At 35.7% G+C, this 25,973-nt stretch overlaps 3 protein-coding genes across 3 annotated transcripts; all 3 read left to right on the forward strand.

The window, feature by feature from the left end:
- The first annotated feature begins 142 nt into the window (after window positions 1–142).
- LOC144342540 (intermembrane lipid transfer protein VPS13D-like) lies at window positions 143–11,397 on the forward strand. The gene is made up of 13 exons (XM_085508443.1): window positions 143–160; window positions 578–648; window positions 738–861; window positions 1,560–1,632; window positions 2,960–3,116; window positions 3,465–3,573; window positions 4,227–4,454; window positions 6,310–6,382; window positions 6,475–6,641; window positions 8,807–8,950; window positions 9,646–9,795; window positions 10,365–10,505; window positions 11,257–11,397. The coding sequence occupies exons 1-13, from the start codon at window positions 143–145 to the stop codon at window positions 11,395–11,397; spliced, it is 1,596 nt and encodes a 531-aa protein (XP_085364569.1).
- A 766-nt stretch (window positions 11,398–12,163) lies between these two features.
- LOC102807549 (intermembrane lipid transfer protein VPS13D-like) lies at window positions 12,164–18,090 on the forward strand. The gene is made up of 7 exons (XM_006812617.3): window positions 12,164–12,380; window positions 12,884–13,051; window positions 13,565–13,771; window positions 14,518–14,768; window positions 15,268–15,449; window positions 16,182–16,303; window positions 16,540–18,090. Exons 1-7 carry the CDS (start codon window positions 12,213–12,215, stop codon window positions 16,636–16,638), a joined length of 1,197 nt encoding a protein of 398 aa, XP_006812680.2. The 5' UTR covers window positions 12,164–12,212; the 3' UTR covers window positions 16,639–18,090.
- A 4,328-nt stretch (window positions 18,091–22,418) lies between these two features.
- On the forward strand, window positions 22,419–24,644 carry LOC100367817 (tripartite motif-containing protein 2-like). The gene has a single exon (XM_085508445.1). The coding sequence runs from the start codon at window positions 22,419–22,421 to the stop codon at window positions 24,642–24,644; it is 2,226 nt and encodes a 741-aa protein (XP_085364571.1).
- Window positions 24,645–25,973: the final 1,329 nt, after the last annotated feature.

The raw sequence follows: 25,973 nt of genomic DNA on the forward strand, positions 1-25,973 counted from the left end.
TAACTACGAGACCCCGCGTGATGCTCAAAATCAAACGTAAAAACAGGACAAAAAAAGGTCATAGCATTGCAGTGACGTTGAAACATGCAAAAGTTTTCTAGGAGTATTTCCGCACTTATTAATATGTTATACATATTTTATGATGGTCAATTTTGATGAAGTAAGGGTGTCTCAACGCTATATCCTCCTCTCAAATCTCAGCATACACATGTATTTGACATAGAGCTATGAAAAAAGAAATGCAAATTCAAAATCTAATCATTTGATTTTTGCGACAGACGTTCAGTAAATAGAAAGTCACCTATTATGTAATATTATAATAAGCGCTATTAATGCTTTTGATATGCAAGTCACAATTTTGTAGCTGCTGTATTTATGTATAATTGATGAACTGATTATACTGAGCAGTTGTCTCCCATGACTTTTTTTCCGCCATGAGCTGAGGAGATCTCAAATTACTTTCAGTTTCTCTATCTGAATATAACTAGAATACCTGACAAAGATTTGCATACTCAAGTACAAATATTTAGTTGAGAACTGATAAGATTGTAATATTGTCTTTTATATCTATTTACAGGGTGCAGCAGATCCTGTGACACACTTGTCAGCATTGTCAGCATGTGTTACATCACAGTGTGGTGATATTGGGTTTTTGATCTGCACCCTGTTATGCATGTGATAATATTGCACACTTTGTGTCTAAATAATAAGGTTATATTATGTATTGCACTTTACAGGGGCAACAACGGTCGATGTATATTTTTACATGTTGAGATTACAATGAAAGCTGCTACATTCTTTGCTACTTTTACCGATGCCGACCAAGTACCACCACCTTACAGACTTGATAACTTGTCAGGAGTAAGTACAATTATTATAATGATGCTTGAAATTATAATATCCCCTCATAATGAAGACCATGAATGTTGTTTTTGCACATGGTACTGTAAACCGTTTAATTTTCACTGCTAGAAATATTTCCGATTTCAGGTTTTTATCACATCATGTTCCCAGACAAATTTTTACTGCTACAAAATGTTGTGATTTTCTCTGATTGCAAAAATTTGTTACTTATGATATAAAAGCTGCTCCTCAGCCAATGGATATGTTTGTTCTTGTGATTCTTTTGTGAGCCTCTTGTACGTAATTTAGTCAGCCCGAATGGTCTGGTGATTTGCTAAATTTGCATTTTAAAATGGCAGTCTGTTTATTAGTTCTCGCTTCAGGCGCGGAACTTGGATTACTATTAAAATGTAACATCAACGATCAGAGATTCTATAAATGTTTCAGAAGAGCAAAATGTAAATAGGTTGCATAATTTATTAATTTCTACAATAACATTGCATTAACTCTTATTTGGGCAGACAAGATCTAACATCTAACTACCGTACATGCAGCTCTTAGAAAATACTTGAGACTGTACAATCCGCTTCTTTCACCAGATGGAACGTTTTGGGGTTTGTTGGCGTCACATTGCAACTATGCAAAATCAATCCAAAATATCTTATTTACTATTACTATTTACATTGAATAATATGTACTTATTGTATAATTTTCAGGTACCAATTCTCTACTATCAAAGTCAAGTAGCGGATAATACATTGAGGACAATAATAAAACCCAGAACTAACGGTACATTCATGAAGAAAGTCATGAGAAATAATATGTTAAAGGGAAAGTCAATTCTGCAATATGTCTTGTTATTAGTCCCCGTTTTCGAACTTCGGTAATTCGGTCTTCGTTCGTCTGTGCACATGCAGTAGTTTAGCGATTCGATTCAAAATGGCTGACTGACAGCCATCTTGTTTTTTTGAAAATGTTGTATTTTGGACATGCTTTGTCAATTTTCATTCAAATTTGATACATAATCTATGTTAGGATACATGTCCTCTGGCCGTCCGTGCATCTGTCTGTCCATGCGTCATATTTCAGAATCCTTAGGATCGATTCTGTTCATTCTTTGCATGTGCCTAGTACTTTATGTGGGACATATGCACATGCAGTAGTTTAGCCATTCGATTCAAAATGGCCGACTGGTGCGTCCGTCCGCCCGGAGTCATATTTCAGAATCTTTAGGACCAATTCCGTTCATTCTTTGCATATGCCTAGTAATTTATGTAGGACATATGCACATGCAGTGGTTCAGCCATTCGATTTTAAATGGCCGACTGACAGCCAACTTGTTTTTTTGAAAATGTCGTATTTTGGACATGCTTTGTGAGTTGTCATTCAAACTTGGTACATAGATTATACATGTTAGGATACATGTCCATGACAATTTCTTTCGCAATTGGGTCAAAGATGGCTGACTGGCAGACATCTTGTTTTTTTTTTAAATGTGGTATCTTGGACATGCTTTGTCAGTTTTCATTCAAATTTGGCACATACTTTATACATGTTAGGATACATGTCCATGACAATTTGTTTCAAAATCGGATCAAGGATGGCCGATTGACAGCCATCTGACTTTTTCGCCTTACTACTATATTTCCAAGATTTATGTCATTATGTTAACATTGTAAGCCCCATGTAAAGATTTATTGTAGGGCACCATGGCAACAAGCATTCATATTCATGAGATGTATGGTAATGTAATTTTTGTGCCTCATTCCCATCCTCAGACTTGCATTTTCTCAAACATACTTTAAACAATTTTAGCAAGTGCAATAACATAGACATGCACCTCAATTTTTTTTACTTTGACTTGTGGTCTATGTTTTTCCTTGCTATGTCTTAAACCAGAGGGATCGTCACGCAACACATGTTCGAATTTGACGTAAATAAACAATCTGTTGTATTTGCCACTTGGGACTCAAGTTCAAGTCACGCTCGTGACAACCCTTCCACTTTAATATGACAAGCACAGAGAGAACCTTCAAAAATGTAACGAGGACTGTCATTTTCAATGACTTGTTATTGTATGTTGTTTGTTCAGTTATCGTTTGTGGTTTTCTTACAGTGCCTTATGCCTGGGATGAACCAACTCTGTCGCCAAAGCTGTCATGTGCTGTACAAGGCGGATCATGCGGAACCTATCACCTTGACAAACTAGGGGAAGGAGAGGGATTATTTTATGAGAACTTTATTTACATTGCCTTTACCACTACATTTACAAGGTATTGATCTCATATTGCAATAAAGTTGTAGGAGTTTGGATGATCTAATTCATAAGAAGGTCAATATCAATTAAAATTAGGCATTACTCGATTTATTGCGCTAGCTGGTATTTAAAGGTGATTTAGGCGATAAGTTCTGAAATATGGCAGCCACATGACATTTTTGAGTCAATCAGAATTTATTTGGTCAGTAAGTACATGTGGTAAGGTTGTTGAAAAATTTAAGAACTTATTCTGATGTATTCTTATTGATTGAATTTAAAGTAAGTATGGCTTAATTTAGTAAAATGAAAATATGGTCAGTTCCTTTTAAAATTGTCTTATATGTTTTATCTATTTTCTGTTTAGTTGTTTGGAACCAGGTAAACCCCATGTCCTTGGCACGATTAAAGAAATAGAAAGCAGACAGTTAGTCTTGGATGTTGAAAAAGATGGTTCCGTGGTCATCAAAAAGAAGGTAAAGCCACCCTGACACTTGCACGATTTTGTGGCATGCATTGGCACGACTTGAGTCATGCCAGTGTGCAAAGTAGTCGTAAACTGGCGTGAAGTGTGCGTAAACCCGTCGTGACTGCATTCCATGTCGGGTCGAGAATTTTGAAATGTTCAAAATTTTGGTCACAACAAAATTTCACGACTGGGTTGTGAACTATACGCAAACTGTTCGTGACCTCGTCTGGACGATGCAGGAGGATGTGTGCCAGTGCGTGGCAGTGCGCGCCATGCCACAAACTGCCAAGAATAGTTCACGAACAGCTCACGTCCGAATTACGCAAACTCGTCAATGCGGAAAGTGCATAAAGTATGTGCTAACCATGCATGAACTCGTCATGCCATTTCGTGTCAATGTGGACACTGATGGGCACCCATTCGTGAACTGTTCGTGAACTCGTCATGAACTAGTCGTGAACAGTGCGGGAGCCTCCCAGTTCGTGCCCCAAAATGGCATGACTTGCCACGACAAAATCATAGCCAAAAGTCGTGCAATTGTCAGGGTGGCCTAAATGTGACGTTATTTTGCTCTTTGAATGAGGTCTTTGGAACTGTGCGTACTAATCAGCTAATTGCATATTAATTAACTATTTACCAATATGTTACCATTGCTTACAGGAACCTGGTAAGCGTTCTCAATTATGGAGGATGACTAGTATGGGTTTATTACGACATGAAGGTTCGTCCCCTCCAAGAAACCCACGTAAAACTAACAGCAGTACAACCATAGATGGTTACGTATTGGACAGCGCAGGTTTGTCATTCAGTGGTAATGCCTACGTACCACTGAAACTAAAAAAACCTGACCAGAGAAGAGAAAAGCATCAAACATGGTACTTCACTAATGTAAGTCACTCATTATATTTTGTCAAAATCTGAATGAAAACTATGCTTTCTAGTGTTTACCTTTGACCCATCCTTTTTTCCCTTAATTGACAACTCATTATATAAAAAGCTTATTCTACAATGTAAACATCAAACATGTAATATAATATATATATAGAAGTTGACATCTACATTATGTTTATATATGAGACACAGCATTATAATTTTATACCCAGAATCTAGGATTTGTACCATTGGACATTGATTTTGCTAAGAAATTTTATTGGGTTACAATTTTGAATCCAATTGAATTCCTGAGGAATTTGACACATTATTTTTATCAAAAGTAAGTTTTGCAATGTGTGATCAGAATGTCAAATTTACCTCAAAGTCTGGCAAAAGACAATTTCTGGAAGTGCTGAAAATGTTGCCAATCTTAGAGAAATATCTTCATCAACATAAGCCCTCATTGCCTGGTAGCTAATACGTAGATTTCTTTGATTTATAAATTTTACTGGGCTACCATTTTAGATTCTATTGAATTCCTGAGGAATTTTACATATTTTTTTTCAAAAGTAAGTGTTGCAATGTGTGATCAGAATGTCAAATTTACCTCAAAGTCTGGCAAAAGACAATTTCTAGAAGTGGTGAAAACGCTGCCAATCTTAGAGAAATATCTTCATCAACATATGCCCTTATTACCTAGTAGCTAATACGTAGATTTCTTTGATTCAAAGACACAACCAGGTGCTGAGGATTTTCTTAGTTATCTAAGAATTATACAGTGCAGTCATAAACTACTGTGGAATACTTTATTTTCGCTGGAATTAATTTTCGCTAAAAAGGCTTTTTGGGCATTTTGTATGGAACTTATTTTCACTGATTTTTGATGAGTTTAATGTGAAATATAGAAAAAAAAAGTATATTCGCTGGATTTTATTTTCACGGAATCATCCCTTCAGCGAAAATAGCGAAAATAAAGTATTCTACAGTAAGTTTGGTTCACTGTTGATAAAAACATTCCTACTCTACATACTAAACATATCCACAGATGGGTGTGTACTGGTGACATTTACCAAACTTTTACTGATAAATATATGTTATTACTGACATTGTGTGAGGTCACCATAATTGTAAAAATACTGTGAAATACTTTATTTTAGCTGGAATTAATTTTCGCTGAAAAGAGTTATTGGGTGTTCTGTATGGAATTTATTTTCACTGATTTCTGACAAGTTGCCTGTAAAATATAGAAAAAAAGGTATATTCGCTGGATTTTATTTTCACTGAATCATTTCTTCAGCGAAAACTAATTCCAAGCAAAAATAAAGTATAAAAGTGTGTACTAATTCTGGACAAATTTATTTTTATATGATGTAAATGTAAGTGTACACATAACTAAATCCAAATGGAAAACTTTTTTTCAACTTGCTCCTGTACAATTTCACCAAATATTTGGCTGAAAGAAAAAAACATTTGACCAAAACACAAGGTTGGATAAAAAGAGACATTGGCTGAAATTTTGGTAGAAAAAAAAAATAGTTTGTGTGAAGCTGGTGGAGCATTTTTATTATTGTAAAATTTTTGCCAGGTCTAATAATCCATATAATTAATAATGATAAACTTTTTCTGAATATTAGTAACTACAGTAATATCTGGAAATGTTGCCTTGCACTGGAATAAGTCATGTGTATTTTGACTGAGGACTTTGGAACTTCTCAGTTGTTCAATTTGTATCTCCATCTTCACCCACATCACTTGTTTACCTGTCAGCAACTGGAAGTGAACATGCAATGTTTTCATGCAATCAAATTAAATAAGTATGTTCTTTGTCACAACTTATTTAGTGATTTTATTTACAATTTGTTTTAAATAGGATGGAAGACTTTGTTGTGGATTGGGTGGTCTGTTTGTCCAGGCGAAAGATGGAATTCTTGGCATGAAAGAAGGTAAAAGTTTATTTTTATTTAACAGCTTCAAAATCATGTCAGTCTGTCTGTCTAACAGAAAGAGTTTGTAATTTGTAATTGTATGTTTGTAGGAAACATTGCTGTATTGGGTCCTGGTCATGGAGCAACCAAAGATAATATACCGGTAGAGCAAGCTGTAAGTAGACAGAAACTACGACCTGGCTCCGGTGTATTGTCTTGTCGGGTAATTGCTGATGGACCTACCAGAGTACTACAGATATCTGATATCAGACTAAGGGTAAGACACAGTCATAGTAGCATTTATGTCTTGTGAAAAACTTTTCAAATAGAAACATTGGTATGTACGCCAAACAAAGAACAGTTTTATTTCTTTGAGCCACTGGGCAGATGCCACAACCAAAGAGTGTTGTGAGTTGGAATATTTTCTTTACACTTCTTATGTTGGGAGGAATGAAGAGTGAGTACTTTCAAATTAATGCTTTTGTAGTATTCAGTGTTACATCACAAACATATAGTCAAAAAGATGTCACCAGATAAGTTTCATAAATTTGATGTTGTCACATGACCAGATTTGACGAATTGGAGTTCAATTTTTATGCACATCAGCTCATCATGACAAACTTAAGTACAAGATTCAATTACTCTTTTTAATTGGTTACAAAGTATTGATTTGGGCACATAAACTTTTTCTGTTTACATTTGAAAATGGATGGTCTCAGACGCTTTTTAGTCCCCGTTCGGACGCAGTCCGAAAACGGGGACTTATGTTTTGCCCTGTGTGCGTCCGTCCGTCCGTGCGTCCGTGATCACCTGTATCTCGAACATGCATGGACCGATTAAGTTCAAACTTCACTCATACATCACACATTATATGGGACATATGCACATGCATTTTTTTCATGATCCGATTAACGATAGCCAAATGGCGGCCACTTTAAGGCCGAAAATGCATTGAAATCGCACATTTTCACCATTCCGGACCCTGATCTCAGTTATGCATGGACGGATTTCATTCAAATTTGGTACATACATTAAACATAATAGGACCTTGATGCACGTCATTTTTTTTTTCGGATTAAGTTTGAAATAGCCGACTGGCGGCCATTTTGTTTTAAAGAATTCAGTTCTGGATCCGTATCTGAGACATGTCTGGATTGATCAAGTTCAAACTTCACACACACAAGGTACATCATGTCACAAATATGTATGTGCATTTGTTTCATAATCTCATTAACGATAGCCAAATGGGGGCCGCTTTAAGGCCGAAAATGCATTGAAATCGCACATTTTCACCATTCCGGACCCAGATCTCAGTTATGCATGGACGGATTTCATTCAAATTTGGTACATACATTAAACATAATAGGACCTTGATGCACGTCATTTTTTTTTCGGATCAAGTTCGAAATAGCCGACTGGCGGCCATTTTGTTTTAAAGAATTCAGTTCTGGATCCGTATCCGAGACATGTCTGGATTGATCAAGTTCAAACTTCACACACACAAGGTACATCATGTCACAAATATGTATGTGCATTTGTTTCATGATCTCATTAACGATAGCCAAATGGGGGCCGCTTTAAGGCCGAAAATGCATTGAAATCGCACATTTTCACCATTCCGGACCCGTATCTCAGTTATGCATGGATGGATTTTGTTCAAATTTGGTACATACATTAAACATAATAGGACCTTGATGCACGTCTTTTTTTTTCGGATCAAGTTCGAAATGGCCGACTGGCGGCCATTTTGTTAAAGAATTCAGTTCTGGATCCGTATCCAAGACATGTCTGGATTGATCAAGTTCAAACTTCACACACACATGGTACATCATGTCACAAATAGATATGTGCATTTGTTTCATGATCTGCTTAACAATAGCGGAATGATGGCCATTTTAAGGCCGAAAATGCATCAAAATCACGTATTTTCACAATTCCAGAACCGGATCTCAGTCATGCATGGATGGATTTTGTTCAGATTTAGCACAATGTGTTGTACATATGCAGGTGCATTTCGGTCATGATCTGCTTTGAATGTATATGTCACTCAAATATGAACGGAACGGGGACGTGTCATTGACAATGACTTGTTATTTATACCTCTAGGTCTAGGTGGTATAGGTTTTACCATATATTGACAATGGTATCATTTGTTTTCTTGTTCTTGAATGAAGCCAAATCTCCCAAAAACTTGCTCAACAGGATATACAAGTGAAAATCCAGAGGTGACAAGCAAACTTGCTTATCAATTACTTTTTGTTGAAAAACATATTCATAATTCATACATGTACTCTGGAGAATCTTTCTTGTCTGTGCAAATAGCCACAAAGTTGTTCTGACAAATTTACAAAAATTGAATGTAAATCCGCAAAGCATGATATTTTGTTGTGTGGCGTATGTCAATGGTTTCTCTGTATCAATGATTCATTTCTGGTATTACAGCAACTAGAACAGAGCTCGGTGCATGAAAGCTCTTCTGAAGAATACATTCTAATTCAAGAAAAAGGTATAGAGATGAGAAAAAGACATCTGTCAAGCAGTAGTCAAACAGAAGACGATAGAGACAAACCTGTTAAAGAGCAACAGGTGAATATAATACTTGTAATTTATTTACAATTCATTGAATGACAGTTTTTGAACTCACTCATGTGATGATAATCATTGCATTGTTTTTAGAAAACTGGATTTATTATTGATGACTTGAAAGCTGGATTGATGTCTCAAGATGTATTAACCTTTTCACCACCAGTTCACAAAATAGTTCCGTTTATAGTCTGCACTTTCCTTCAGAAGATTCAGACAAAAATAGTCAAATTTTTTGAGTAAAAACTGAAAATTTACCAACATTTTGTCTGTTGGCTCCAAAATTAAGGTTTATTTCCAGAAATATTGAAGAATATGGAAAAAATAGTGCAGAAAAATTGAGAAGGAAAAGTCGGGTGGTGAAAAGGTTATGATTTCAATGTATGTTTACATTACCTATTGCTTTCTCTTTGCCATGTTTAGTGATTCCTATGGTGATCCCTATGGCAAGGCTTAATTGTTGATTTCCCCATTCATTTCAGCTATCCGTGGATGTTTTCAATAATCAATGTTTTTGTATTTCTGCATGCCACTATGCATTTTGTTAATGTACAGTATTACTTAACAATTAATTTGATGGAAGGCTTTTGATAATAAATTTTAATTTCATTTGAGTGAAATCAAATTTTGAAAAAATCTATGCTTGGGAGAATCGCACACTAATGCTAACCATTTAAAATACTTTTTTCACCCTGTAGATTATTGTGAAACTTGCTGGTGGTATCGGTATATCTGTCATCAATAAAGTCCCTGAGGAATTGGTGTTTATGACATTCCGTGGAATTGATGTTAATTATACACAGACTTTGGATGGACATGAGTTACAAGCCAGTATTAGTGATATACAGGTAACGAAAAGTATAACATCAGTGTGTGTGTGTCTGTGTGTACGCATCTGTCAGTGTGTACGTTTGTCTGTGTATACATCTGTCTTTGTGCTTCTGTCTCTGTATGTGTCTGTATGCATCTGTCTGTGTATGTGTCTGTATGCATCTGTGACTGTTTGTGTCTTTCTCTGTATTTGCCTGTCCGTCGATCTGTGCTTCTGTCTGTATGTGTCAATATGCATATGTCTGTGTGCATCTGTGTGTGTCAATTTGTGTATGCGTCTGTCTGTGTGTACGTCTGTCTGTGTATGTGTGTCAATTTGTGTGTGCGTCTGTCTGTTTTGTCTGGTATCAGTGAAGTAGATAATCATGTGCTTTACATGATGATTCTACAATTCTATAACATTCAAAATTGTACAGATTTTCTATGGAATTTTAAAAGAATTTATTCCATAGAAATAAATTCCACAGATATTCTATAGAATTCTGTAGAATTCTATAGAACTCTATAGAATTCTACAGAAGTTTTTCGTAAGGGTAAATTGACTTAGCACTTGCTTTACTGATACATTAGCTGTTTTTATCAACAGGTGGATAATCAATTGATATCAACACATCGTACTGCCACATTATTTGTGACTCCAAGTGACCAGGAGGATGTAACATTACCAGCACTACACCTCAAGTTGTCAAAAATACACAGTAACATTCCTACTGCAGAGTTATTCAGGGTACGTAATAGGAATTTTGTTACTATGTCATTATTTTGTAGGTCGTGTATCTGTAATGCAGTGGTGAGGCGCTTGGTGTGATCTGAAGTGTGAATCCAGTGTTTCATGTTGTAATATATTTGTGTTCTTTTTCATGTATAATTATAATTTATTAAAAATAAAACATGGTATAATGGTTTGGCTTAGAACATGTGACATTGCGTAATCTGTGACCACTGATAAGGCAACAGGCCATTGCTTAATGCTAATTATTTTGAAAAAAAAATTCTAAACATCACATTTGCATTCAAATCTTGTTTTTCTGTGTACAATGTCAGTCGACAAGATTTCTCAATTCAGATCTTTTTTATTTATTTTGTTTAATTTTATCTTTTTCCTCCTTTTTATGAACTTTAACAATTCTAGGAGCAGCAAAATAAATTAGGGTAGTTAGGGTAATCAGATGCTCAGAATTTCTTTCCATGGTCTGATGCTTTATTTGAAAGTGGCACCACGATCTCGCTCTTAGCGAGAGAGCCACAATATTTGTTTTTGCCCTCTCTACCATCATCACGTCTCCTGTTTCTGTGACTATGGAAACCACAGTATTTGATGTAACATTTGATGCGCTGCAGGTGGAGAATAAAACATTATTTTGTCGACAAAATAAAGTTGCGTGCTCTCGCGCTTAACGAAAACTCTGCAGCCATTTGAGAATCAGGTCTGTGTGTTGAAGTGAATATTAATTATTTTTAATTTTATGTTTATTCAGAGTTTAATTTTAACAGTACGCAAAATGACTTTGATTATTGAAGAGCTATTGCTTTTCAAACTGCTGCAATTTGCCGGTTATGGTCAGAGCGACGCAGAAATTGAGAAAATGGATGAAAACCAATACGAGAATCAACGGTAAGATTATTACTGATGTGATATCAAATACGATAAAGGGACAACTTTGCTGCAATGAATGCATTGTTATGAAAGTTGTACTGTAGGTTACATGTTACTGTGTTGGTCACCTCCCATGCAGATAAAGGTGTCATACAGTAGTAGATAACCATAGCATTTATATAAAATAACAAAACTGTTATTAAAATATACTGTATATAAAATGAATAAATATGAATAAAAATAAATAAGGCAAGAGCTTACTCACACACCTCAATTCTGCTGATTTTTTTTGTTTTCCTTCAGTCAAGTAAAAATTATTTACAAAGCATATTAGAAACTGTATATAAAATTACATCTAAATTAGATCGATAATGATTTATACAAAAAATAAATAAAAATTTGAATCTTTTATCATTGTAACAATAACAATATCGTATCCCCACTGGGATCTAGATTAGAAAACAATAAGGATATAAGGAACAATAAAAACAATAAGAAATAAATAGTAATACTGTGAAAATATTATTATATGAATATTTTATTTTGAGGCAGCTGGTAAATTGCTTTTTATGAAGTATCTTGCAACATCAAATGGTACTACAACTATCGCTGAATTTTAACAAGATACGCCCCCCCCCTTTCGGTGTACTTGGGAGTTTACAACAAACAAATTACCTGAGCAATTTTTTTGTTGGGCTTGGCCTTATTATGAATTAATATTCACATCACACAATCTTTGGTTTATATATTATGTACAGGGCACTCATAGCAGACAAGCAGAATGCTAGATACTATTTTGAACTGTTAAAGCTGCATGCTACGCAGATCCGTCTGAGTATGCTAACAACAAAGCTGCCACCTGAACTACAGATTCTGAAAACCAAGCTTGGTATCCCATTGGTTAAGTTTGAAGATGCCCACGTCTATCTGGATCCGTTTGAAAGACATCATCCCTTTGAAACGAGGGATTTTCTTGTTACTGCGATACTGAAACACTATACCGAGGTGAGAGACTCATAAAGTGGTAGTGTTATTTTGTGTTTGAATCTGAAAATGTAGTACAGTACTCATAAGATGTTATATTCTAACTGAAGCTAATCATTATGTACGGTTGTTGCACTGCATCAACTCCTACCGTCAAAGAGAGTTCACGGAAATACGGTTATGAATAATATGCTAATAAGGAGTTGCATCTTATCAGCAAAAAAAATCATTTTTTAGTGATATTTTTTCAGAATGAATATCTTGCACCATGCAGGTAATTGCTTGAAATTATTATCCACAGCGATAAAAAAATGATACCATTGTGCTATTTAGTTTTTTTCAAATACTGTTAGAGCACACATAAACTGAGTTTACCACAAAATCGTGTCTTTTAGGGCGATGGGAACTTTAGTCGAACATGAGCGCTGAGTCAAACAGGTACGGTATAATATTGCCACGTTTAGTGTTAAAATATCAGTGAGGTATCTATAACGTACTCAAGCATTTCTCTCATTTGTGTACAGGAACTGAAGAGCCAAGCTGCTAAGATCCTTGGTTCGTTTGATTTTCTCGGTAACCCAGTAGGTTTGCTGACTGACGTACGTGATGGTGTATCAGGATTAGTCAAACATGGTAATTTATTTGGATTTGTGGAAAATGTCACTCATGGTGTCTCAAATTCAGCTGCAAAGGTGAGTCCCAATACGTGATTTTCCGTTCACGTATTGCGTGAAAGACGAGGGCCGAACATCTGCTGCAAAAATCAAACGACTTGTTTTTGAACTATGGATTTCTTTTTTTATAGCTCAAAGATGAAAGAATATTGTGTTTAGATACTCTCACTTCATCGACATTGACCATCATCGAAATTGTACAGCACATTATTAAGCACGAAAATATCCTCCAAAATACTTTCGCGTTTGCCGAATCCCACGCGATGTTTGACGCCACTACGGTGCTATGACCTTTGTTTGTCCTGTTTTTACGTTTGGTTTCACGCATAGTGCAGGATCTCGCACTGAACATAAAATAGTCTATTCTTTCATACATTTAGAAGCTTGTTGTACATGTGTTACCCTAATTTCTACATAAAAGCACACTATAAAACCTACAAAATCATTTATTTTTTTATCATTGAAACTTTAAGAGAGCGAATACAAAATTTCTTGCATATATGTTTATAATTCTATTGCTTGTCTTATCAGATGACTGGTTCCCTGTCAGATGGTATCGGAACCATAGCAATGGACAGTAGACATCAAGACATCCGGGAGACGATTCGTTCATCGCATAGTGGTAGTAGTAAAGATCACATTGTAGCCGGATTGAAAGGACTTGGCTTTGGCATTGTCGGTGGGTTGACTAGTGTGTTTACACAGACGTATGATGGCGCATCCCAGGACGGTGTGGAAGTAAGTGACTTAGGCTATATTACTGTCATCGATACAAGTCTTGTTTGACATATACATCATGATTAAAATACCTTGGTTGTTTACGAAATTCAGCATCTATGGTGCTTTTCACTGAATTAAGACTTCCATGCTAACTCAAGCATTGAGCATAATTTTTTAATATGCAATGCAGCATTTTCATAGAATATTTTTTATACATCTAGTACTGAAAACAATGAAATGTAACGTTCTACATTTTGCATTCATTAAAACATTCAATCCAGGCTATGGACATTGTATTCAAATTTGTTTTTTGTCTTCAGAAGCACTATAGCACGTTCATGACATAATTTGAGTCCTATCACTGAATGCTCGCATAATGCAAAATGTTTTTTCCTTGGAAGTTCAGGCTGTAATTTGTCATTACTGTGAAATACTTTATTTTCGCTTGGGATTAATTTTCGCTGAAGAAGTGATTCAATGAAAATAAAATCCAGTGAATATACCTTTTTTCCCATATTTTACATTCAATTTGCTAAAAAATCAGTGAAAATAAATTCCATACAAAACACAGTCTTTCCAGCGAAAATTAAATCGAGCTAAAATAAAGTATGTCACAGTAAATGATCAATACTACAAGCAGTAAAAAGATGTATAATAAATAAGGTTATCAAGAAAATACCAGAAAGTATGTGTTCAGGTGGTACAGGATCACATTGTACTGCCTTCATGCAATATTCTCACAATAATCTTATATTATTTTACAGGGCTTCTTAAAAGGTCTTAGTAAAGGTGTTGTAGGGACCGTAACTAAACCTGCCGCTGGAGTCTTGGATTTGGCCGCTAGTGCTGCTGCTGCTGTCAGAGATTCCAGCAAATTGGCTCAGGTGCAACCATCTCGTGTTCGTAAACCACGTTGTTGTATTGGTCCTGGTGGTATGTTGACGAAATATAGTGAAAACGCGGCTGAAGCACAGGTGAAATTGCTACATCTGAATGATGGCGATCTAACTGAAAGGTACATACAATAGAATAACAACCACACTGGAAAAAGGAAAATTTGATGTAATCTTATTCATTTTTTGACAATGATTAATAACCAAAATGATATGTTCCCTCATTTTTTACAGTTTATGTTTGAAATATTGATTATGTCATCTGATATGGCATAATATCTCTGATTTTGGAACCTTATGGGAAAAGCATTATAATACTGCCAAAACGGCAACTATTCACTAAAATACAACCATCATTTTCTTGAAAATTAAGCAGATGACCCCTAACTTTAAGTCAATATCCTTATATTGCCCTGGAGTACAATTCACTGCAAAATCTCAGGGTATTTGCATTAATGAGTAGGCTTCTACTTTGAAGAAATTTCATAAAATTACCAACTATACCAAAAGAATAACTTTATATCAGAAAAAGTTATGGTGTTTTAAATGTTAGCACAGTGTTCACAAGTTTGAAATAGCATTATGGTGTACAAAATGCATTATGTGGTTGTTTGTTTACAGGTTTATAGCATTGGAACAGTTACGAGTTGACAGAGACAACAAAGATGGTGGCAATCTATGTGCACTGGTCAGCTCAGAGAAGGTTTACTTTCTTGGAGGAGACCCAAGCAATATTGAACTTACGGAAATTGTCTTGGTTGTTCTATATTCTGATTTATATGGGGCACAGCATATGCAGAAAGGTATATAGTACATACTGTAAAATACTTTATTTTGGCTGGAATTAATTTTCGCTGAAAACACTTTTTTAGGCGTTTTGTATGGATTGGATTTTATTTTCACTGAAACATTCCTTCAGCGAAAATGAATTCCAAATAAAAATAAAGTATTCTACAGTATTGTTTCTACATGTAAATAGCACCTCATGAAGATTTGAAATCACTTTGACGAGACGCATAAATGCTGCACTTGCGAGTACATGTGAAAATCAAAACCATGGTGCCATGGGCCACATGTTGATGTGGGATGGGTTTCTAAAAGTCAAAAATCAACAAACAAAATTATCTGCTGTTTTCACCTTGAAGATTGCTGCACATGATGAGCGCCAAGACTGCACTGCAACATGGCAAAATGTGTGTGTAAATGTGTGGAAACAAACTGATCATCGTCCGATTAGAGAACCAGGATTGGCATCTCTAAATGCTCGACATGAGCTGTAATCACCCTCTCAGCAGTGAACATAAAAAAAACTTGTTTACATTATCAGCAATGCATATTTAAATACTGCTGCAAATGGTTAATTTAAGACTACTCTGGCATGACAAAATAACTGCCATTTCAGTGTACATTGATTAATACCCAAACTTTTGCATGCATGTTTTGCTTAGATCGATAAATAAAGGTGTAATTTTGGCTTAAGGCGAGTGGTTTTCAATCGTTCTGAAAGGTAATTATCAGGTTATGTTGATTTACAGATGGTAAAGACTACATTGAATTAACGATGAAAGCAGATAGTGAAATGGGTATAGGTGCGCCGTATCATGCACAACAGAAGAGACCTCAAGTCAGATGTGATTCCAGTGAAATTGCACAAAAGGTAATGATGTTTCTGGCTTTGTAGCCGTAGATTGGTTTCACACAGTGGTGTAGATTTCAACATTATAATAAATGAAGCATTACAGTATGGTGTAAAAAGCTTTGAGCGAAGCAACAAAAAACACTCAATATTTGTAAAGTACATGGTTACCCCTCTCTTCTTATTGGATGGGGTAAACATTCTGAATTGATTTAGCAAATGATAATAATTTAACACCAATATTTTGTTCCCTACAGGTGACTCAACTGATAAACTATTCAAAGAACCAGTATGACGAACTGAAGCAGGTATTGTCAATGTTACAACACAATACAGGCCTACAGCTGCAGATTTAGGGTATACATTATGCACACTATGGAATAGTAATTCATGTACATATATAACTCTCGTTTTAGTTTTAGTGAACTATTTTTTTTTGTACATAAATGGTTGTAATGATAATGCTTGTAAATTTTATTATATTATTGCAAGTTAAGGGGACATATGCTGGAACTTTTGACCTGTGTCCATTCCTTGGTGCATTGACATACATAGATATCATGTCTATGAATATCCTGAAAATTTGCTCTACGCACACATCCATGATGTTATACATGTTGTACATTGCAACTGGCATCATGCCACATACATGGAATAAGCAGGTTAAATTAGTTGCTGCGTATGGCCCTTTAAAACTACATAAGACGTGCATGTATATTCCAGTATGTTACATTGGAATGTTTACAGGAGGTACGGGACGATGTTAGTGAGATTTAATTATTTATTTGACAATGGATTACTAGACAAAAGATGCAGAAAATAATCAATAATTTAAATCTTATAAAATTACTGTTTTATGTCAAGCACTGCCGTTTGTAATTTTACCGTGCAATAAGTCGTGATAAACATTTCAATGCTTAGTTGATCCATACCATTGAACTATTATTGTTCATATTCTCTTTAAGACAGAGAAATTGAACGTCTACTGAAAATTATTGCTCCAATGCCCTTTGGTGTATATTAGCTAGTCTTTTGTGTGAAGGTGGAGATCAGGTGATCGGTTACTGAGGTCAAGTGATTGGTTACTTGGTTGCTGGAGTCAGGTGATTGGTTACTTGGTTGCTGGGGTCAGGTGATTGGTTACTTTGTTGCTGGGGTCAGGTGATTGGTTACTTGGTTGCTGGGGTCAGGTGATTGGTTACTTGGTTGCTGGGGTCAGGTGATTGGTTACTTGGTTGCTGGGGTCAGGTGATTGGTTGCTGGGGTTTTTACTAATCAAAAATTTTATTTACATATTTCATTTTATTTGTGAACATTATCATTGTAAAGATTGAACAAATCAGGCAAGGATATTGTGATCACTATGTTCATATTAAGAGCAGAGTTAAATTTTGTGTAGTATTTTTGTCCGAGTATGTCACACAATCTCCATTCCCATTTATAACCGATCATGCAATAATTCAAATATTGAACTATAACACCACAGCATGACAGGTAAATATTGTAAAAAAAATTGCATTCATTTGGTGCAATCATCTGTATGCACAATAAGGTGATGGTTTGCTTTGTGAACCAACTAAACCAAGAAATCTGCAAATGAGTATTACCATTGTAATAACAACAAATAACTGAATAATCATTTATGTTAATTAAATCCTGCTGTATATCTGATGGCTATAAGGCTAAAAGAATAAAAGTTGTGGGTTTGTATTTGAAAATATCCCGAAACGGTTTGACAGTTGATAAGAATTATGACTTGTGTGATTTTGTTATATTTTATCACGAATAATAAAACTATTTGAAAATAATGATCATATTGGTGTGGCTTCTTCGGGACATGCAGATAATAGACGCAAACTATAACTTTTATTCTTTTGGCCTAATTGTTATCAGACTCTGTTCTAGCTAACTATATGCAACTGTCTGTAATATTTGGGTTTTCAAAGTTACAATTATCTATTATCATTCTTGCTTATTTGTAACATGACATCAGTTTGCAATTTTGACTGCAGGTATAACTCTGTGTACAAAATGTAAATTTCAATATGCCTCCTTCAAAGAACTTGAGGCTTTGATATGAAATTAAACTGCTCAATTCTATTGCAGTGCTTTCCTACTACTGTAAAATGCTTCATTTCAGCTTGATTTGTTGAGCGTTTTATATGAAGTCTACCGTATTTTCACTAATTCTTGATGAGTTGAATGTAAAATATAGGAAAAAAGGTATATTCACTGGATTTTATTTTCACTGAATCATCCCTTCAGCGAAAATAAATTTCAAGTAAAAATAAAGTATTCTACAGTAAGTATACAATAAACAATTCATATATTCAACATTGTGTTCCTGATGGGCTGCACATCTATAACATCTCCTATTTTGCAAGCTCTGAGTTTGAAGTCGGCCTTTGTGATTTCATCTTATCTCAGTAAAGGTTTATCAGTGTCATAGAGATTTGACTTGAGAAAATAAGTCAGACTCTGAAATAGAACCTTAAGTGTATTTAAAGTCCTGCAATGGGATATTATGATTGGTCAAGAAGCACAAGGTGGGTCTTACAGTTTCCTGATATGTTTTTGTTATTTATTATTCATAACGCTTAATCAGTATTTTTAGTTTTGTTTTTTTCTTTCCACTTTCCGAATGAGTTTCTACAACCAGAAATTTTGAAAAATGAGAATTCGTGTGACTACAATGTTGGTGTCCATAGGTGTAGATGTAACTTACCATTACAGATTATTTTAGATACACAATTGTTTTATAGAGATTTCATTACAATGTAAATAGTTTAAAATGTATACAGTATGTAATTTCAAAGTGTACAGAGATTTTGGTGATTTCATGGAATAAACTCACTCACAGATGGTGTTCAATAATGTTATACAGCTTGTTCTGATATTGATGTATTGATTTGGGGAGGGGGATCTGTATGGCCCGGAGTGATGCTATGTTTGATGATTTAGGCACTGATGAAGGGAGTCATCTCTGAATATAAAGATATTAAAGGCCGGCAGTCATTGTCTCGCGTTTTGTTCGATATGGACTCATAGCAACCTATACAACGCCTGTAAAATACATTGTTTATTTACATGAATTTCGAACACGCGCTGCGGGACGACAACCGCGCTTTAAATATCATGTTTTTAAGTAGCATGAGGGACTTGCTGTTTATTAAACAACCCATCAATGATAAACTATTACAGTGAAATTTATGTTAGTGACCACTTCTATACAAAGACCACCTGTCTATAGTGACCGCTTTTACACAGTCCAAAACATAATGTATGAGCAACCTGTATATAAAGACCACCTGCCTATAGTGACCACTTTAAGGCAGTCCCATGACATTAATGTATGAGCACCCTGTGTATAAAGACCACCCCTCTATAGTGACCACTTTTAGGCAGTCCCATGGCATTAATGTATGAGCAACCTGTATATAAAAACCATCTGCCTATAGTGACCACTTTTAGGCAGTCCCATGGCATTAATGTATGAGCAATCTGTATATAAAGACCACCTGCCTATAGTGACCACTTTTAGGCAGTCCCAGGGCATAACATATGAGCACCCTGTGTATAAAGACCACCTGTCTATAGTGACCACTTTTAGGCAGTCCCATGGCATTAACGTATGAGCAACCTGTATATAAAAACCATCTGCCTATAGTGACCACTTTTAGGCAGTCCCATGGCATTAATGTATGAGCAACCTGTATATAAAGACCACCTGCCTATAGTGACCACTTTTAGGCAGTCCCAGGGCATAACATATGAGCACCCTGTGTATAAAGACCACCTGTCTATAGTGACCACTTTAAGGCAGTCCCAGAACATAACATATGAGCAACCTGTATATAAAGACCACCTACCTATAGTGACCACTTTTAGCCAGTCCCAGGGCATAACATATGAGCACCCTGTGTATAAAGACCACCTGTCTATAGTGACCACTTTTAGGCAGTCCCATGGCATTAACGTATGAGCAACCTGTATATAAAGACCACCTGTCTATAGTGACCACTTTTAGGCAGTCCCATGGCATTAACGTATTAGCAACATGTCTATAGTGACCACTTTTAGGCAGTCCCAGGGCATAACATACAAGCACCCTGTGTATAAAGACCACCTGTCTATAGTGACCACTTTAAGGCAGTCCCAGGACATAACATATGAGCACCCTGTGTATAAAGACCACCTGTCTATAGTGACCACTTTTAGGAAGTCCCGGGACATAATGTATGAGCACCCTGTATATAAAGACCACCTGTATACCCCTGTGACCCCTCTTTCAGCAATAATTTTGTTGCTTCATGTCTGTTTAGAGACCAAAATATTAATTATTTGATTTGGATTTGAAATAAAAGTTTTGTTGCGAAAGTACCATTTCATTACATCCATAAAAAAAATAATCCAACCTTCATATAAAGATCGCTTTGGATAATCGTTATACACAGGTTTGACTGTATATGGGATATATCTTGTTCTGAACTTTGTTAGAACTAAGCCTATATTGGGACAACTTGAATCCGAACTTCTCCAACACGATCACACTCGTACTGGGGCTTGTAAAAACAGCATGAACAATTGACTAGGATTTTATTTTGTATTGTTGATTGTTGTTAGTGAATGACATGCATTGTTTCATTTACTACGGGAAATACATGCATTCAATTCAACCAAGGAAGTTTTCATTGGCGAAAGAAGATCTTTGAGTTTCTTTGCTCAATCACGGCTAATGTCATTAGCTGATTGGTCGAAACTGGCTGTAGAATGTTATAGCTTATTTATCACTAAGGCATATAAATTTATAACAAATTACATGTTTAAAAATTTTACAACTTGTAATATTAACTTTATAGAAATAGTCTAGACACTCACCTGTAGAGGGCGGACTATAAATCATATTGAAACTAGTACTTCCTGAATGTTTCCGACCGGACAAAGGAATACAGGTATAACCTGTGTGGGTATAAATATAAATTTAGTCAAAATTAGTGCACGTTACGCTCAGATAAAAACTTGTAATACTCGTGATTTCCATTAGAAGAGCACATTGGATTGTGGGGAAATCGCATTGGGTTATGGGAAAATCAATGTTTATCCACACAAATGTCCAGCCAACTTACGAGTTTTGAGAAAGTTGGTCATAAATCACATGGCATTGTTCACTGATTTATTACGTGGAATCATGAAGTTATAGTTCCACGGTAACATGAACACAGCATTATTTATAGTGTTACAGCATAAATACAAGACAGAAGAGACCATTTTCCGTTTACTGTGGTATCCCACGTTATACGCGAAATTGACTGTAAAAACAGGAGAAACAAAGACTATAGCATCGTAGCAAAGTCAGAAATTCGCGTGAGATTTGACAAACGCGAAACTATGTTGTTGGTCATTTTCACGCTTAATAATGTTAGACACATTTGATGATGGTCAATTTTGCTGGAGAATGGGTTTGAAGGGCATATCAACGATTTTTTGTAGCAGGCGTTCAGTCCACACGTTTCAGGAGCTACGCGAGATCTCGCAGTGAACGGATAATTTTATGAAATTTGTAGAAATTTAGAAGTGTTTAAAATATTGGGTATCAAGTATGATTGATTCTGTGCCGAGGGATTTCTCTACCCTAACTTTTCCCCATCCCTTTAAGAACTTAATTGTTAAAATATATTTCTATCAGAGGATATTAAACCATAAAAAGTAACAATGTTTTATTTTCATCTTTACAGTTAGAACTAGTACATATAGTTGATTTACATTTTTGTAGTAAGATGTTGTTCATTTCAGATTTGTTAACAATAAATCATAGTTTAACTTCCATTGAAATTCTCTCAACTCAGTATATATTGTAATTTTGAATGGAAGAAGATTTCAATCGTATTGCCATTCATAGATTTCCTCCCTCTGTAACCATTTCAAAATAATATTTTCTGAACGAGGATGAACAAAGTATTGAGCAGAAATATTTGGCATGACCTACGGCACATCTAATTCTAACCCGGAACACGTTCGCCAACTCACGTGTTCTGTCCATGTCCTTCTTTGTATAAAAATGATCGACTTTTTCCGGGTATTTATGTCACGTGATCATCCCATGACACGCTAGAGCCAATAAAGACTACGTCGCGTCATGGCTACGGCTGAATCAAAAATACTAGAAGAAATCGATGACAACTTTCTTGTTTGTACGGTGTGTTCTGAGAGATACCGTAATGCTAAGATTCTACCGTGTCTGCACAGTTTCTGTGAGCAGTGTATCCACAAACTGGTACAGAAATCGGGAGGTAAGAATATACCCTGCCCAGTGTGTAGACGAGTTCATGACCTCCCAGAAGGAGCCAGCAGTGTGCAGTCGAACGTATTTCTAAACGAGTTGGTCGTCTTACTTGGAAAACGAGACAAAAAGACAAACGAAGTACACAAATGTGAAGGGTGTCAGCGAGATCCGATGACCACCCATTGTATTGATTGTGCAATAGGACTATGTGACATTTGTATATCGACCCATAAACGACTTCCGTCTACGAAGTCCCACAACCTGATGTCACGACAAACGTTTGAGGCTGCAAAGTCCGTTGACATTGCTACGGTCCAACCACATGTTTACTGCGGTAGTCACCCTGGTAACCAGCTGAAATTCTATTGTGATACCTGCGATGTTCCAATTTGCCTGGAGTGTACCGCACTAAATCATAAAATAACCGAACATGATTACCGATATTTGAAAGACACCGCCTCCCAGTATGCCGCGGATTTGACCAAGGTGACAGACATGCTAGCAGAGAAAGAAAAAGAAGCGAGGGACAGCAAAGAAAACGTTCAGCGGATGACAGAACTGCTAGAAAATCGATTTAGTGAACAAGAACATAAACTAAATGTTCACATTGAGAGGGTGGTGGCAGAAATCACGGCTAAAATTCGTAAAAACGGTGAAGAATTGTTGCATGAAATGAACAAGATTTTCAGTGAGAGAAAACAAAATTTGCATACGCAAATGAAAGAACTTGAAATTGCAGAAAATGATATGAAACATGCACATGACTTTGCCACACACCTAATGAATTATGGGAATGCTGCACAGCTGATGTCTGCTAAGAAGGGAATGACGTCACAGATAGATGAACTGCTGAAACTAAAAACCAAACAGCATCCGGCTGAACACGACTACATGGAGTTTCAAAGCTATGATGACTTCTGTGAGACCAAAACTCTGGGTGAGATACTTCACAACAAATACATTTTGGAGATGAAAGATGTATCCACATATCATAGGATTGGTGATGATGTATCCATAACCATGGCAACAACTGGTGGCAATGTGGTGGACTGTGTAACATTAAAACAGAAAATCCAATCTGAAATGTTGACTCCACCCAACACGACAGAAGAAGTGGAAGTGACTGACAATAAAGACGGGACTTGTAGTCTGACATATCGGGCTAAGGTAAAAGGGGTGCATGAATTGACAGTTTTAGTGAATAACAAATCAGTGCAGGGTTCACCTGTTAAGATTAATGTAATTCCTAAGAAGGGGTTGATGGGTAAATATGGTAGGAAAGGATCAGGAGTGAGTCGGTTTTACTATCCTGAGAGTGTCCTGATAACCAGTGAGGGGAATGTATTAGTTTGTGACAGGGGAAATAATAGACTTCAATTACTGACTTTTGATGGAAAACATAAACGAATGATTCAATTCACTGGTTTTAATAAATCATTCTGTCCATGCTTTGCTGCAGAGTCACAGGATGGTGATTATTTCATAACAGATGTTAGTAACAAACATGTAGTTGTATGTAATAACAATTTTGAACTAATTAGATGTTTTGGCAGTGAGGAACTGACATATCCTATTGGTATTAGCATTAGCCCTGTGAATGGAAGGGTATATGTTGTTGACTATAATTCCCATTGTATAAGAATCTACAACCAAGATGGGAGATATATAAAGTCATTCGGATCACAGGGTGATGGGGACTGTCAGTTTGAATGTCCTCATGGAATTACTACTGATAGTAAAGGTAATGTCATTGTGGCAGATCAAAACAACCACCGCATACAAGTACTGACTGGTGAAGGAGAATTTCTATTCAAGTTTGGAAGTCATGGAAATTCTGATGGTCAACTACATTGTCCTTTATGTGTAGCTACTGATACAGATGGATATGTGTATGTGAGTGATACCGGTAATAATAGGATTCAGAAGTATGACTGCCATGGTCAATTTGTATGTCGTATTAATAGTCCTGGTGATGGGTTGAGTGGTCCCCGTGGTATCTGTGTCACAAATGATAAACCATTTGGTAAGGTTGTAGTGGCTGATTATAACAATCACTATATTAAAATATTTGCACAATAGTAAAATTATGTGCACAAAAATTAATAATCTTGAATAATTAACCTAGTACATCCGAACACATCTAATTAATATTTTTTATCAGTTGTTGAAACATGTAACAATGAATATATGTATCATAGAAATGTATTATCTTTACAAATGTGACGTGGTCTCTGCAAACCAATGTAAATGTATGTGTTAATAATTCAGGTATAATACAACCACAGTAGTGTTCTTGTCAATATGAAATATATTTAAATATGATTTATTAATTGGGTGCGTTTCAAACTGATTAAAATCCGATGTAAGTATAGGCTCAAATTTTGTTTTATCATTTATTTTGGTTTTACTTTCTGTTATTAAATATTTTTCATTTTCATATATCATATCCCTTATATAGTTTCCACAATTTTTAAAAATCTGAGGTACTATTAATGAATTTTAAAATTCTTTGTTTTTACAATTTCACCATATCTGAGTCCGATGTCTGGGCAAGTAAGTCCCTTATCGCGCATATCCGATGATCTTCGCCGGGACTGATATAACTGGGTCGTGAGTGGAAAAGATTCAAGTTATTTAAATTTTAGAAAAATCAAAATGCGGGGAATCTTTCCTAAAAATTATATTTTCTGCGTATTTGAATGTAGACAATTGTTTCAGCTTCCCTATTTATTTGTTAAAATTTTAATTTGCTCGTGCTTTTGATTGATCGTCTAGAGGTCGCAGACTATGATCTCTAATCGAATGAACCGCACCCCTGCGCTAAAGAGACCATACACTTGATTCAAGTTACATTTTCTGAATTAAATGGCCCAACGTAATTCTGAACTGGGTGCGGCAAATCCAAATGAATCTTCATAACAATTCTAGAAGCAATAGATAGTATAACAAAATGTCAGGTTTAATGTGTGTATTTGTGTATTGTGCCCGTAGTGTAGTGTAAACAAGGGGTAAGGTATAGTAAGGGGAAGATTTTGTCTTCGTTGTCGGCGTGAGTTTTGACTTGTTATGTTAAACAAACATGCAATGATGGCCAAGTTCGATATTGTTGCTTGCATAATTAATGAGAGACGGCTCATGATTGGCTTTCCATTGTGGGCTCGATAACTCAAGTAATTTTTACCCGATCAGTTTCAAATTTATATATGTTATAAAGGTGTAAGGATAACTAAGTTAAATATTAGTGCAATTTACATGCATAATTAATGAGATGTGGAGTAATTATTTTATTAATTTTTTTGTTAAAACGTAATGGTTGTGAAATTGTTTTTTAGTTAAAGAAAAGTATTTTTAATGTTTTGAAATTCAATCCCCCTAATCCGTAACAGGATTTAATCAGAAAATACATGT

Source organism: Saccoglossus kowalevskii, chromosome 15 (assembly GCF_978046115.1).
Source record: "Saccoglossus kowalevskii chromosome 15, keSacKowa6.1, whole genome shotgun sequence".
Taxonomy (NCBI): Eukaryota; Metazoa; Hemichordata; class Enteropneusta; family Harrimaniidae; genus Saccoglossus; species Saccoglossus kowalevskii.